This window comes from Onychostruthus taczanowskii, unplaced genomic scaffold, assembly GCF_017590055.1.
Source record: "Onychostruthus taczanowskii isolate IOZ18803 unplaced genomic scaffold, ASM1759005v1 scaffold31, whole genome shotgun sequence".
NCBI classification, from domain to species: Eukaryota; Metazoa; Chordata; class Aves; order Passeriformes; family Passeridae; genus Onychostruthus; species Onychostruthus taczanowskii.
Window position 1 is genome coordinate 8,772,698 of NW_024500461.1, and position 16,051 is coordinate 8,788,748.

General features: G+C 37.9%; 1 protein-coding gene across 3 annotated transcripts in view; it reads right to left on the reverse strand.

Annotated features, from left to right (window-relative positions):
- Positions 1 to 281: 281 nt before the first annotated feature.
- Positions 282 to 16,051, reverse strand: part of NUP205 (nucleoporin 205) — a 60,981-nt gene continuing 45,211 nt past the window's right edge. For all 3 annotated transcript variants that reach the window (XM_041409842.1, XM_041409841.1, XM_041409840.1), the window contains 16 exons: positions 15,052 to 15,243; positions 13,094 to 13,364; positions 12,548 to 12,646; positions 11,266 to 11,414; positions 10,372 to 10,563; positions 9,514 to 9,635; positions 8,284 to 8,422; positions 7,958 to 8,084; positions 6,932 to 7,008; positions 6,029 to 6,157; positions 5,366 to 5,492; positions 4,516 to 4,682; positions 3,986 to 4,109; positions 3,065 to 3,193; positions 2,274 to 2,347; positions 282 to 1,194 (listed from right to left, as the gene is read on the reverse strand). In XM_041409842.1, coding sequence (XP_041265776.1) covers positions 1,042 to 1,194; positions 2,274 to 2,347; positions 3,065 to 3,193; positions 3,986 to 4,109; positions 4,516 to 4,682; positions 5,366 to 5,492; positions 6,029 to 6,157; positions 6,932 to 7,008; positions 7,958 to 8,084; positions 8,284 to 8,422; positions 9,514 to 9,635; positions 10,372 to 10,563; positions 11,266 to 11,414; positions 12,548 to 12,646; positions 13,094 to 13,364; positions 15,052 to 15,243 — 2,271 coding nt within the window. In that variant the 3' untranslated portion in view covers positions 282 to 1,041. The remainder of the gene's footprint in view (positions 1,195 to 2,273; positions 2,348 to 3,064; positions 3,194 to 3,985; positions 4,110 to 4,515; positions 4,683 to 5,365; positions 5,493 to 6,028; positions 6,158 to 6,931; positions 7,009 to 7,957; positions 8,085 to 8,283; positions 8,423 to 9,513; positions 9,636 to 10,371; positions 10,564 to 11,265; positions 11,415 to 12,547; positions 12,647 to 13,093; positions 13,365 to 15,051; positions 15,244 to 16,051) is intronic.

The following is a 16,051-nucleotide window of genomic DNA, read 5'->3' on the forward strand; positions in this document are numbered from 1 at the left end:
TGAACAAAGTCCGCCGTGTAAAACACTGATACCAAGCTGCTCCTGTGGCTTAGCTAACAGGCCTCACCTGACAGCAGCACTGTCATCATCCCTGCATAAAAATGATGTCATCCATGTAATTAGGTTGTGCAGCTAAGTAAATATAAAATCACAAAAAATTTGAACTATTACGTAAGGAAGACTCAGAGGAAACAATGTACAAGGCACATAGGAACTGGGCTGTAAGCTCAGACTGAGTTAAGGGAGAAGTGCAACAGATCTCATGTCAATAATCAATGATTACACTTTTTTTAATAGCTTTTTTACAGAAGATACAAAGATATATGAAAGTCTCATAGGAGAACAATCTAACTATAGAACCAACCTACCATTCACGATTACTGGCTCCCTCCCCATGCACTTTGTTCTGTCCTTGTACTAGAGTTGCAGCAAGAAAGCACAGAAACCTTTACTCCCCCCGCCACAAGAACCAAACCTGTAGCAGTTACGTTCCATGACTTTTATCACTTTTCTCACTTAAACTTGTTGAAAGAGAAGCAGCTTGTACTTCTTCCAGCTGAAAAAAAGGCAGGACGAGGGGGAGCAGAAATTAGCAGTTCACAGTGCAAAATGAATCTAAAATCCACACCACTGTAATCAGTCTGCAAGTGATGACACGTGAACTCTATGGTTTCATTAAATCTCTGTGTGAAACAGGAACAGCACAGACAAAAGATGGTTTAGTTTTCTCTGAAAGCATCCACAAATGTAGTATCATCACAGCTGCAGAACTTCCTGTTTCCTTCAGGCCCTCCATTAGAATTCTTTCTTGCTTGAAATTTTACATTATTCATAACTCAGTCGAAAACAATCCTTTATTTTTTATGTCAAGTTGGGAGCAGTAGGAAAGATTACACAAAATTCATCCACAGGGATAAAAAAAAAAGTAACAAAATAATTTTGGCAGTATTTAGAAAATGTTTGATCTATAAAATGCGATGATCCAGAAGGCCTGCCCTAGTACACAGCTTCACTGGGCAAGCAGCATGTACCAAGTGTCTTTTAGGTCCTTGATATCCTTAGGAGACCACGGATACGTCTAACGAGAGCTTGAATAAAGGTGTACCGCGAGCGAATCTTGGAATATAAACCTTCGATGTCCAGGAGTTTCTTCTGCAGAGATTCACCAAAGCTGTTTGTGGCTTCAGTCTGAAGCTGAGAAACAGAGATTTGATGCAGTCATCAATACAAAATCTTTTCTTCCTGAAAAGCCAGCTTATCATCCACTGCCTGTCAACCCCTTCACTATGACTTACTCTCTGACCTGATTTCCAAAGAATGGGTTTTTCTGACTTCTCTAATAAGTACTACTTATTCTGTTTTAGGAATGATTGGTTATAGTTCAGCTTCTTCACTCAGAGTCCTACAAACATATCTTCCAATCAAAATTTTCCTAGCCCTTTAAGGACTCTTTAGAGAATCTGTGTGCACCAACAACATTTTTTCATTAATACATATGTGAAAAGTCACTGAATTAACTACATTTTAAGTATTTTACCAAGATGATACTGTACACTTTACTTTTGATCAAACAAAATTAATGATACATGCCCCATCACAAAAGACACAGCAACTTTTCTTACTGTTCTAGATCTTATAAAGATACTTGAGACTGCTGTTTTGAAGAACAGTTGCTGTCTGCGTAGTCACAGAAATGTCAGTGGGATTTATTAATATCTTATTTTTTCCTGCCACTTCTGCATCAAATTTATGCAAACTTGCATAAATTATTTCTGTGTAAGTGGAAATTACTTCTGTTCTAACATTCTCATTTTATAGTCTCCTCAGTTCCTGTTACCCTTTTGATATAATTTCTCCAGAGCCTAGCTGAAGCTGACCCATCGTGAACAGTTTGATCACAGAAAATTGAGAAACTTGCCCTCATATTGCAGGTCTTTCAAGGATATCTGGTGTTTTGGGAAAGCTGTTTTTAAAAAACACCATTTGACTGGTTGGTAAGAGAAAAAGAATGATTACATTATAAGTATAGCTCATTTTTTACTTAACTCTTCATATTAAGATTCAAAGATACGTACACAGCAGCAAAAGTGCCACCTGTTTCACAATATTTTTCAAAACAATTTTGTAATGCTTCACTAATCCTAGATTAAGTTCTATGCTGTTGGTGTTACTGCAGGTTGTTCAGAAGTGGGAAAACAACAGTCATACTGCTTCTAATTGCTGCAGGGTAGGCAGGAGCCTTCCGTAGCCTGCAGCAGACTGTCACATCTCACCTGGTCTATATCGTGCTGGCTCACTCGATTCAGTCCACTACTGAAATCCAAGCTTGGCTCTGAACCAAAGGAATCTGGCAAGAGAAAACAAGAAGTTAAAATTGTGTTGGCGGCTCCACACTATCTCTGTATCAAGTCATATAACAAATTTTTAAGTGTTCCAATTTGATCCAAAAGTAAACTTATGCATTAGAAATTACACTAATTTTTTTACTTAAATGACTTAGAGAAAATACATAAACAGTGAGTCATAAATAATTTTAATCACACAACATGGCACTTTAAGCAAAAGACTCTTCCACAAATCCATTCTCCCTGATTTCCTTCCATGTCTTTTTTTTCTTTTAAAGCTGAAATTTTTTCAGCAGAGGATAAAATCCTCTGCTGAATCAATGGTGGCTGTAATTCTAAACATACTTTTAAAACCACCAATATTAACTTTATTTCACAATTTCATCTTCGATTATATTGAAATATTTTCCTATAAACTATTTTGGATCACTTATCTGATTGTATTAGCTGAACTTCAGTTAGTTTGAAGAGCAGAAATAAAAAAAAATAGTTACTTTTACTTTCCTTTGGAGGTTACGTGTAATACACAAAATCTAGAAGTCTGTGAGTAAGCAGTATCACTATTGCTAATGCTCCTGTGGGATATCCAAAGGTGTGTCAAATCCAAACAAAATCTCTTTTATTAAATATAAAAGGCAAGATACTAATGGTAGGAAATCGGCTTTAAAGCTAATCACAAGAAGTTATTCAAAGGCATTTTGATGCTTGAGAAATTTTACCTTGCAGCCTTCCTTTCTTAAATGACATCCTAGAGGACAGCAGCGGGTCTTGGGAGTCAGTGGGTGTGCAGTGCAGTAGGTAGTGTTCCAGGTGGCGCCAAAGAATGAAGAGACATATTTCTATGATATCTGCAGACACATCTCAGTGAAGGACTCCAATTTGGTTGTCTTTGGATTGTACATTTACTGTATGAGCATATTTACACAGTTGGAAACAGCTGAAGATGTCAGCTCAACCACGTGTCACCTCCTTCACTGCCACAGCCCAGTGATGGATCGCTCACACTCACTGTCCTCATCACCCTGCAGAGCCTCAATCCAGCCCTCAGGAGGAGAGCAGAGTGTGGAGTGCTCATGTGGTTTGTAAAACCACCTCAGATGCACAGAGTAAAGTAAAGCTGAGGTTATAGCCAGGCATGGTAAGAACATCTTAGGCAACAACAGCAAAGTGTGCAAGAGCACATCTTTCCCAAGGGAGGTTGCAGAGGAAAATTCTGATCTGTTGAAGACAATTCTTTTGTGCATGACTGGTTATTTCCATAGAACTACTGGTGTTTATGAGATTTAGGTTTATGCAAGGTTGGCTGTAAGACTACAAACTCCTATTAAGACAGGCACATCAAAACTATTTTTCAAAGTATTTTTTCCACCACACTTGGACATGTGTGAATGTTTATGGGGTCTGGACACTAAAATTGAAGAGCTGGGCTGTAACAATTCCTTTGTTGGCATATTGCAGAAAGTCCTAGCTGGGTTTCAAAATGGGAATTACTAACTTGAAAATCCTTACATTCTGGCAGTAGCAGAGCAATACCCTCGTAACTTGTCAGTATTTCAAATTTACTTTTTGCAAAGCAACCATGTTTCTCTCTGCTTTTCTGGATCATCACCTTGAGGGTCATTTCAATTTTAGAAGGATACAGGAACAGAGAGAGAGTAACTTGGCTCGGTTATTTATTAGTTTCACCAGGCGCCGCCTTGCCAATACATATTTTTGGGATGTGGAAATCTTGTCAACCCCAGCTGGCATAACTGACTGACACAGCTGTGATGGGAAGAGAAAATACAGAAAGACAGTAGCAAATTACAGAACATCAAGAGAAATATGCAAATAAGATTACTTACTAATATCTAGAACTTTCTTCTAAGCTACTACTTCTTTACAACGTTGCTCTCTATTTTGAATATGCATAACCTTGCTGACCAAAAAATGGAAAAATGAAACCCATCTCAAAGCAACTATAATGAAAGTCACAACTTTTACAAAGTTAAGCCAAATATTTTCCCTGAAGTTTTAGATCACTTCTGCTATGGACCCCCTTCACCACCAGCAGAAAATAATATGCACAAGAAGTGGAACTACTTGCTTATCAAAGATGCTTTGGAGCCTTTGTTACAGCTGTGTCCAACTTACTACAATACAGAAAGTAGGGAGTCAGAAGAACAATTACCTCTTTTATTTCATCTGGTGGCAGTTGCTCCACATTTTGCAGTTTGTTAACACTCTGACGATGGCTGTCATAGTAACTGAAGAAATCACTAGTGCTCTGTTTCAGCAGGTAAACAATAATGCCCAGGCCAGGCAAGTGCCAATATGGGACCACTGGTGCTTGTGTATCTAGACAAGATGTTGAAGATAAGAAAACAAAAATAAAAAAACCCCAAGAAATCAATAAGCTGTGCTCTCTGTCAATAGTCTAGACTGGAAAGCACAGTTAAGTGTATTTTGCACTTGTGTCAGAAGTAACATAAATATAAGTGTAGGCAAAAAGTTCTGTGACTGCAGCACTAAAAGGCAGCTAGCCTAGTGCAGTACTGAGTACAAAATGTGAAATGTAACTAGATTAGAAGACTTACTATTTACATATTTTAGCTATTCAACTGCATAACAACACAGTGTAAACTCTTGCCATGTGTTGTAATAGAGCTCCAATCAGCATCAAAACACATCTTACATGTCATAGATGAGGTCCTAGTTTCAAATAATGTAATCCAGCACAGATGCTGAAATCTGATCTTGACTTGACCCTGTCTTGTGCTATTTATTTACATACATACTGACATATATTTCTGAGTCTGTGAATGAAAAAACAATTTGTTTGTTTTAACTAGGATTAGTTTCCTGATTTGGCTTAGCGCAAGGCTGAACAAGCATGGATTCCAGAATGAGAGAGTGAGAGCTACAGTATTGGCATAAAGTGACTTAAACAGTATGTGAAACTACAGCCTCTGGTTCACTGTTTTTAGTAGCCCAAATATCACACTGTTCAGGCTCATAAAACAACAAGTCAAAAATCTCACCCTGCCGAGGCCCATCTCGGTTGGTTGACTCTGACAGGCTGGGAGTAAACAGACAAACAGTGTGCTGGAAACTGGGGGCACTTTGCAACATCAGTGACTCACAGTATTCCATCACATTGGCACAGATCTGACAACAAAGGGGAAAAAAAGACAGCATGTCAATTACAGTATCTACAGGCTTTGAAGCATTACATTTTACATGGACAAATGTCAGTGAACAACATGCTTTACTCCTCTCTTCTCACCAGAATGTGATGATTCTATTTTCTCATTGGTTACAAACTCTCTTCTACTGCAAGTCTAGGACTTGCAACATTGCCTCTTTCCCAAAACTGCTAGCTAAAATTTCTGGATAATTTTAAGTCCCCTTTGGCTTTAAGTTAGTGTTTGCCATTGCTCTCTATACACAGCTTTCATTTTGAAAATTTCTGATCAATTTAAGCCTTCAAAATTCACAGAGTTTGTATGCAAAATAATAAAGGTTTCTAATGCAAATGTAAGTAAATAAATTTTCAAGGATTATTTAAAAAAAATGTGGACTCCTATACCACACTAAAACCAGTGTAGAGCATTACCACTATCATACAAAATGATGATAACCAAACAAATCTGCACAGCAGGTAAAATGCTGAGACTGAAGTTTCTTCTATCTGGTGTGCTTACCTGTTGCATGGCCAACTCAATTTCATCCCTCTTGTTCACTCTGTCTCCTGCTACGTTATCATCTTGCAGCTTGAACTGACGTAGCCTGTCTGATCCTCCAAACCGACTCAGCAGTCCTAAGCACTGGCGCTGCCATAAGAAATGAACATTCAAATGAAGTGCACAAATCTTTTCACTTAAGTGATACATGTCCCTTAAAACACTGTATTAAGAAAACAATACAGATAAAACTTTCAGCACTTTGTAAACAAAATTTAAGTTTTTAGTGTTTTAACCTACCTTGATATAATTTAGAAATTAATGGCACCCTAAAACACTGCCAATGAGAAATGAGTGCAATTCACAAGTGCACAACTTTTCTTGGGTGTCTTGCAGGCCATTGTACAGAATACTATCAATGACAGTTTAGGTTTACCCATTCCCACACCTAAAACACCTGTATATAGACAAACAAAATCTGAAACCTGGTAAAAGGAGAGTACAAAAACTAATTCAGTAACAAATAAATGAACCACTGGCATGACTGATACACCAAATTGTTGAGCTGGAGACATGCTTGTGGCCAAAGTGGTAACAGACTGTTTCTGCATTACTTCACATGCTTTGGTGTTGGCTTCAAATTCTTCTCTTCATTTAAGTCCTAAGCCAGGAAGGGAAACCAAGTCCCTGATGCAATGTTGCCAAATGTTATCTCCTCTACTGCACAGGGAAGTGTGGGGAGACACCAAAAAACAGACCACCAAAACCCCATCCCACTCCCAGAAAAAAACCCTCACACATTCTTCTGGATACTGGAAAACATCTCTTTCCCAACTACTACTATTCAAAGTAAAAAAACAAGGAAGAAACATATCTAGATAGCCAATTCTAGAAGGACATGGATTAAATATATGACTTTATTACCTGAAATCGCCCTATGTGTCCTTGTAGCTCCATCTGTGTCCCTTCACTAACATCCATGTCCAGCTCATTTAGCACTCCTGATAAAAGATACAGCCATTAAGTAACTGTTTGTTTGGGGGTTGTTTAACAGATTTGTGCATTATATACATTTAAACACAAGCATTCATCAGAAATATTTCAGCCAAACATTCAACTTGTATTTTGCATATTTTCTGAGCAAATCATTCAGATATGAATGCAGCTACCAGGAGATGCATGAGAGCATGTAGCTTACTGTTCTGGTAAGTAATCAAATGGGGGGAAGGAGGAAGGGAAGCTGGCATGGAAATTTCAGCTGTTGTGCAAAGCTCTGTATACTGTAAGCAAAGAAGCATCTGGGCTTAATGTACAGCTCTGCACGCCTTTCTACTGTAGTCAGACATCTCTCCTGAACAAAGAAAACCATTAAATCAAAATAGAGAAGTTATTTTGAACTGGTAAGCATGCAGAAGAAACCACTATATCCATCACCATCTTTATCAGCCCTTTGTGAAGGTAAGTCACCCAAAAGAAATGGCAGCATGCTAATCTGCTGCTAATCTGCAGTGCTTCCCCCCAGGAAACCTTATATTTTAAATAAATAATAACAGAGAGGACATTAAAAAAAATGGGCATGCAGACAATTTTCTTTCTTAATTCCCTCTATTCCAGAACTTATTCAATAAAAATTGTTTTTTGAAAATACCACAGATACTTTGAGCACTTCTATTTTTAAGTCACCTCCAAGACAAAAAGTACTTGGTGTGAGGCAGCATGATGAAAACAAAATGGGAAGTCAGATACATATGGGTAAGAGCACTATATCTACTGCATATTTACTTCAAGAAAAATTATTTAACAACTCTTTATTTTTCTCAGAGCTCTACATGTCAAAAAAAGAAATCTGTATCGTCATGGATATTCTCTTCTGTCTCACTATTTCTTTACAGAAAACAAAGCCTGAGATTCATGCAAATGAGTTTGAGACTTCAAAACAGCATTTCCTACCGGGCAATGCTGCCTTGCTGATTATTCCTGTCAGGAAGGCCAGCTCCTGGAGAGATCCAACACTTACATCTTGACACCTCAAGATCGCCTGGATAGTATCTGAATGGGAAATTAGGAATTGCAAAACCTGCACAAGAAAAAAAGAGAAAATATGAATGACACGAAATTTAATGGCAAGCAGAGAGGAAACAATGGATCTGAAGAACTTTAAAAGACCTTGTGTACCAGTGGAGATGGGATTAAAAAAAAAAAACAAAACAAAATAATTTCTTTGAATGAGCAATACCATGCTTGGTACACAAGCATGGTCATGGTTTGGAACTTACCTGTCCTGCGGCTTGCAAGTGTTGTGCCATGCTGGATGTGAGGATCACCTGGCACAGCTGAAGAGCTGGAAGAAGAATCTGATGGTAACGTTCCACTGGAGCAGGAATGAAGACTGGGGGATCTCTCATTGAATACATTCTTAGGAGGAATAAAAAGAAGGGAAGAAAAAAAAAGAAGATAAAGAGTGCAAGAAGAGTGCAGTCCACTAGTGAGGCAGAGACTCAGCCTACAATCACTCAAGAACCTAAAACCATTCATATTTCAGTAAGATGTCTAGACCTGAACTGACTTCATACTGGAAAAGCAACATATTTATGATACACAGCTCTGCCAGACATTTTCTTTATGCAGGGAAAATTACTTCTTTGTATTATGCTACACTAAACCACATAATTTTGTTGCAGAAATATGATACCTGCTTACTGATATACAAAATTAGGTATTTTCAAATATTTTAGGAAGAGTTGTGCTTAATTCTAAAGCAACAGTTAAGTACAGTCCTCCACAAATGTCCTGTGGGTTTTATACAAACTTATTATGTCTAACAGGAACTTTCAAATAGTATACCTTGTCTAAGTCTTAAATTTTTCCAAAGTGTTTGAACTCAGTATGTCACTAAGAACTGTAAGTTTAAAACAGGGACCAAGGCTTGAAATCAGCCCAGGTAATTTCCCCTAAATATGGAATTTCCTCCTCTGAGATCTTCTCTTAATCACCTCACAATGACTAATGTGGTATGAAACTTGACAAGTAGCACATCAAGAAACTTGCCAAGCAATATATAACTGTGAATACTTTTTTTTTTTAAACACATCATAAAATATTCGTGAAATAGCATTTAATTCACTGCTCTCTCAATGCTTTATGGTGGAGGACAAACTCTGCACTTCTCCAGCTGCAAAGCCCCCAAAATAAATTTATAGTGTAAGCTGTTTGTCAAACATTACAGTATAAATTATTTAATAATAATACATTAATCATTTTTATCTGAGATAGCAAATACATTTTTATGTAGTCTAAGTAATTAGCATGCAAGTACAACCCCATACCCACATCTGAAATTTTCCTCTCAATGAAAGGTAGCTTTAAACGGAACTGTTAGGTTAAGAAACATACAAAGAATAAGCCCACAAGTCATTACTCAAAAATCATGAGGCTTAAAAAGATGTGATGTGCTTCTAGGAAGACTGTGTTATGGTTTCACCATCAGCCAGGGAAGCAGCACTTACCCCTGATGGTCCATTTCGGGTCGCATGTCGTACACTTGGCACTGTGCCAGCCGCACAATCACGCCGGACCGCAACAGCTCTAACGCACCTTGCTGACTTTTGGCTACTCGAGTGAGGAATGCCTACACAACAGTACAGAAGGTCACGTTTTGGAGATGCACAATGAGACTTATAATGTCTACTTTCTCACTTGATTTTAGCAGCATTTCAAATATATTATTTTAGTAAAATATCCTTAAGGAATACCTTCAGGGCAAGTGCAGCTGCAGATTGAGCTCTGGGTGGCAGGAGCCCCAAGCAAGAGCCTGTGAACTGCCCACCCTTTGCAAAACAAAGGGCACGAGGGATGTGAGGCACCAGGCAGGGGACTGGATACTTAGAGACACAGCAGGACACAAGGACTCAGCTGAAGACCCCAGACTGACTCACACAGACTGCTGAGTATAAAAACCTAGGGGTTCCTTTGTTCAGTGTCCCTCCTCAGAAGCACCAGCTCGGGCTCTTATCCTGTTACTGCACCATGATTAAATCATTTTAAGGATCCAGATGTCTGAGACTGCCCTGGGAAACCTGAGGCCAAACCAGTAACGAAACCTGGTCTGAGTGTGTGAGTGTGGTAAGTGGGGCACCCATCAGTCACTGGAGCCACTTGCTACGAAGGGGCTTTGGTCCCAGCAGTTAAAATCTCTGGTGGTGCAAGTGTGACTGCCAGAGTGCTCTTGAATGGTCAGACAGGAAAGCTTCCTTAACAATATCTCTGAGTACAATCAATGCAAAGTGTAGACAACCAACTTTAATTAAAAAGTAAAATTAAAAAATGAACACTGTAACACAAAATCATTTCTGAAGTACTGTTACCATTTTGGACTCATAGGTGTAGAGCGCCTTTAGCAAAGGGGGCTGAGGTGTGAGCAAGCTCTGAAGAGCCAGATCATCATCTGCCAGGCTATCCACAAGCACCTTCAGGTAGCCACTATTTGAGAGGTACAACAGCCACTGCTGCTGCTTGTCTACTGAAACAATGTGATCGAGTAAAGCCAATGCCAGCATCTGGGATGAGGGAAGAAAAACAAACAAATCAAAATGGAATTAAACCTGTAAGTTCTATGAGATTTTTAATAAATACCTAGAAGTGTGAAATGCTAAGCAGTTTCTTCTAACAGCTTCTTATAAGCAGAATGTATTTCTTCACTAAAACTGCAATCATTTATGTGAAAAATATTTTAAGATTTCTTGACATTAGTACAGAATGAGCCAATTACCTTTCTCTACTATTCTTTTAAAAAACATTACAGATATTGCTGACCAATAACTAAGGCAAAATATTTTAATGAGGTATTGCCTCAAGCACGATACTATTTAAAACTAATTTGCCTTCTGATGAAATTCTCAGCTACTGGCTACTATCAGAAATTACTTTGTCATGAAGTCACATCTTCCTAAGGCAAGTCCATGACTTAAAAATGCTAACAAATAACTGTAACAGAGGTCCCGACCTACATCTATTGCAGCAGAGCTTTCTACCCTTATTTTTAAACAATAGGACACATAGCTTCCTTGAGAAAAAAATTAATATGCATGAATGGCTCTACTTTCAGCAGCTTGAAGGATGAGTGGGAGGACAGAAACAAGAAACAGATCCAGTATCTACAGAAATGTTCTAGTTTTACCTCATGAAACTTCCTGTCTCTGCACAGATGACGTTCTTTAAAACAAACAGAACAGTAATTTTAAAAGAATAGATTCATTTACCCGGCCTATCTCATGGCCATCACAAGCATCACGACAGACCACCTCCATCAGAGCTGCCCCATAACTCTCAATAGTTGCCATGTTTTCCCGTTGCAATTTACTAAACATATCTTCAGGAGCTGTCAAATGTTCCCACATAGTTTTTTTAGCTGCAAAAAGCAAATAAAACAAAAATTGAAAACATTCAAAGACAGGCATCTTAGCATTAACTTAGCTACATCCTTCAGGGTATTCTCTATATGCCTTGCAACAGAATGCCCCAAACAATGGTCAAAGGTTTTTAAATGAGCTGCAAATGTTCTATAAATCCACTTTTCCTTGAATATCACACAGACCAGCCAAAGCAAAAGAGTGGACCTGTATACATACATACATGACCCTTGTAAATAGTCTGCTTAAAATAATTCAAATGTTCAGTACTTGTTACATAGATAAACCAATAGGCCTGAAACTGGAAGTGTTCAAGGCCAGGTTGGATGAGGCTCTGAGCAACCTGGTCTGGTGTCCCTGCCTATGGCAGAGGGTTAGAATGAGATCATTTTCAAGGTCCCTTCCAACCCAAACCATCCCAAGATTCTATGAACTTTCACTGGGACCAAAGCATTCAGTGTGAGCTAAATTAACAATGCGACTTAAATGGGAGAGAATGAAACCAAAGTCAGTCATACACTTCAAAGGGGTCATAACAAGTTCATAGTTTGTCTTTTACTAGTGTAGCTCAAAACACAGGCCAAGTAAAAGTCTGCATGCAGATACTAGCCCCAAGATTTTTTTCTCTATCCTTGTCTGAATAATTATTAGAAACACTAACAATTCAATTATTTTAGCCATTCACAGAGAGAATGTGATATTTACCACAAGCACTCAAGGATAAATAGCAACACTGGTTGGCTTATTTTTTGCTTTTTTTTTTTGGGAGGGGATGGTGGTGGGGTGTGTGTGAGGCTTTTGTGTTTGTTCCACCCCCAGGGGGATCTTCAGACAAAAGAGAAAGGGTATGAAATTATAAACAAAGCTTTGGGTTTGTTTTGAGGTTTTTTGTGTGGTTGGTGTTTTGCGCTTTTTTTGCTTTGGAATTTGTTTTGGGTTTTTTAAAATAGGATCACTATGGTATGAGTGTACATAAAGATGTGAAGGCATAAGCAATTTATTTCAGAGGCTCTTAGAGCAAGACGTTTTCCATCTATTTCCAGAAGACAACTCAGCATTCAGAAACTATACCCTCCAAGGTTTAGTAACAACTTTTTTTTTTTTCTCTTTTCCAAATACAGCTGGATCATACCTGCTTCTAAAGTGTCTGGTTCATCTGGTCTCTGGGCAATCTGCAAATAATAAAGCAGTGATCCATAAAGGTGCGTCCTCACTCTCTGGAAGCCACCACCTGTTAACAAGAAACATTCACAATTAAAACCAAACAAACGTAAATTCCATAACACCATCTTCCACTGGCATTTAATTTAACTTTCCTATGGCAGTGTTGGCAAAAGTAAACAAAACTAGATTCCTTAAGGTGAAGTTCTACTGTTTGCATAAAAGTGCATTTATGAATAAATTCAGCTAGTTTACGCTGTTCCAAAATAATGAAAATATGAAATTCTCTTTATAATCACTTACATATTTCTCTTGTTTGTTGTTCAGATTTTTTTTACAAGTGTTTGCTAGGTTTTTTTTTTTTTTTGTTAATAACATTGCTTACGTCTATACTAATGATGTATGATCCACCTGTCTGTAAATAAACTCTTCACTGCAGTATCTGAAAGCAGCTCAGCCCATCTTTTTACTCTTGGCAGCTGGAATTCATGGACATGCCCTATAGAAGTCAACACACCTGTTTTCAAAATGAAATCCAGCAGCTTTTTTAAGATGATGTGGAGGGAGGAGTCACCAACAGAAGCAAAACTCATGGATATGCTCTCAGAGCCAGGTGATGAGGTAAAAGAACCATCCAGCATCAAGGCATATTGAGACTGTCCTGCCATAGAGAGTGGAAGCGGCTGTTTCTGCTCCGTTTTCACAGACTGGCTCAGGTGGGCAGTCAGGGTGAACACAGCCCCTGCCACCACTGGCATCAACTCCTGAGCTGCATCATCATCGAGGATCTTAACACAGAAGTAGAAAGACAAAAAAAAAAGGCAAAAGAGAAAAAAAATGTTTAACAGTGTCTGATTTCATGAGTTATTAAAGTAATTAAATTAGCCTCTCACAACTAATTTACGGAGGATTTCATTAACATGACAGTATTTAAAATGCACCAAAATCAGTAATGTCAGAAACTTGTTTAGAAACCTGAATTGAACATATTTTAATAGAGAAGACCATTAGCCTTCTGGATTTTTTACACAAATGACAGGCAGGCTGATAATCAAATCTGGATGTCAGAAAGGGAAGAAATGTGTTGACATTTGAGATGCTTTACTAGTAAAATATTTAAACCTAAGCTAGGGAAAGAATAACTGGTATCTGCTTCGCTATACAGATATTTTATTACCATTAAAAATGTGTAAAAATTTTAACACATTACTTAAAAAACCCAAAAGGGTTTTTTAAAAAACCCTTAAGGGTTAAGGGTTAAAACTTAAAAAACCCAAAGGGTTTTTAAACCCTTAAAAAACCCAAAGGGTTGAGCATCAAAGAAGCATTAAGACAATGTGCAAAAACACTAACAAGAAGTTTGCATGTATTGTTTTTGTTCACTCTATTATTTGGAAGGTATATCTGGTATCTTTATCACTAATACCAAAGGAGCTTTCTTTTTAAGCAGTATAGTAATTCTGAATAGTAGTTCAATTATTTTCAATAGACAGTAACAATTTTTTTTCTCAAATTCACAAAAGTCTTCACCAAGATGTCACAGAAAATTAAGAGTCTGGAATTTCATCTTTGGTTTTAGGAAAGACATTTCTTCAGCTAGTGAAGGCCTTTCTTGTTTCCCGTTTTTTTAATTCAGTTCAAATAAAAAACAAAACCAGCACCCCACTAAAAATAGGTAACTTTTAGGTAACTCCTACAGAAAAAGTAATGGTAGTAACAAAAACAAAACCCAAAAAGATTACTTTTTTCCTTGAAAAGATGTAACTTCTTAATATATATTTCTCAAAACAAAACTCTATTAATCAGAACTACAAACCACATAATTCTCGCAATAAAAGCAAAAAAAAAATAATGCCCCAGCACACTAAAAAATACAATGATCCTTCATTAAATTTTGCCTTTTCGAATGGATGGGTCAGTAGTAACTGTCTAGTCTGTCTCAAAAATTATTACTATAACTCAGCAGTAAAACACCTAGACTTTTAATACAAACTCTCACACTTCAAAAAGCCCTTCTAATTGTAAAATCTTTAGTTTTTCTACTATGAAGCTTCATTCAGTTCTTTAATTTTTCAAAAGCAGCAGCAGTAGGATTTGCAGTGAGTCATCTAAATGCAGTAAATCAGCAAACGCAGCAGTTTGCCTTCAGCCTTCATTAAGTTCTTCTTTGTTTCTCATCAAAGCAGGGTGTTTCTTTTTCACACACCTTTTCCAGACTACCATCATGCTGGATAATACTGAAATGCCTCTGAAATCTGTCAATATATGGTTCACAGTTCAACAGTAGCTATACAAGAACACAAAGTATCCCCTCTGTCCAAAGTGCATTCTACTTCAGCACAGCAGCAATCAGAAAACTAAAAATACTAAAAGCAGACAACACTTTTTTGGATTACAATCAAATTGCAGCACTTTCACATAAAAAGATGCAGCAACAAAGTTCAAGGAGAGGGCTGATTTCCAGCAGAGCACTACCTTGTCGTGCACATCCTGCAAGAGATCCCGGATAATCAGCTGCCTGTCCTCAGCCTGTATGAGATCCTGGGGGCAGGCAGTGAGTATGATCTCCACCAGCTGTCTCCATGACTCCAGAGCATGCCTCTTGGCATGGAGGCATTGCAGCAGCTTGTTGCGCTCCACCACGTACTGCAGGATAGTGTTGATCTCCTGAAAACCCACCACAAACAAACTCCGTTACAATGTGCTAGAAGAAATTCATGGCAAAGACAGACTTCAAGATGACAATTTTTTCTCTTAGTAGTAGTCTTCAGAATGAAATGTTAAGTCAGCTTACTAGAAACAAGCTGCTATTACTACTTTAACAAGGTAGCCCATTTCATTTCTGAGCTGCTTTTCACAGGGCAGACATCATGAATGTCTCAATCTCATAGGAAAAAAAAATTAACCAGGAAAATTCTTTTCTAGCACTTTACAAGCACAAAACAAGGACAACTGTGAAAAAACTATTTGTGCCTTTTTTCCCATTTAGTCTGAGTAATTTCTCCTTTATCCTTTGTATCCATTTAACCAATTTTGACTTCGTTTAAAAGATGGCAGGAAATTCAGAAAATAACTAAACTCCAAGTTTACTGAAACTGTATCTGCGTAGAAAAAAGGAGAAATAAATTAGCATCCCCTGTGAGGAAAAGGCAAAATGATCTTGGCCATAAGATGAATATGCTTGTACTTGAACTGCTGGTCTTGACATCAGTGTGTAACTGCTTTCTGTACGGGGTGGCAGCTGCAATTGCTATCACTAATGGGGAGGGAAGAGCTTAAAGAAAAAAAGAAAACAGACTACAGGCCACCTATTTAGAGAACAGTATGGTAAGAAGTACCTTATTTTATCAGTTTTGTGGGTTTTGTCTTCAGGAGTTACTAAATCTAAGTTAGGACTCAAATCCACAATCTTTTATAGTAATGCTTACTGCTTGACAGGGTAAGAAATCCACCAGGAGCAACAACAAACAGTAGT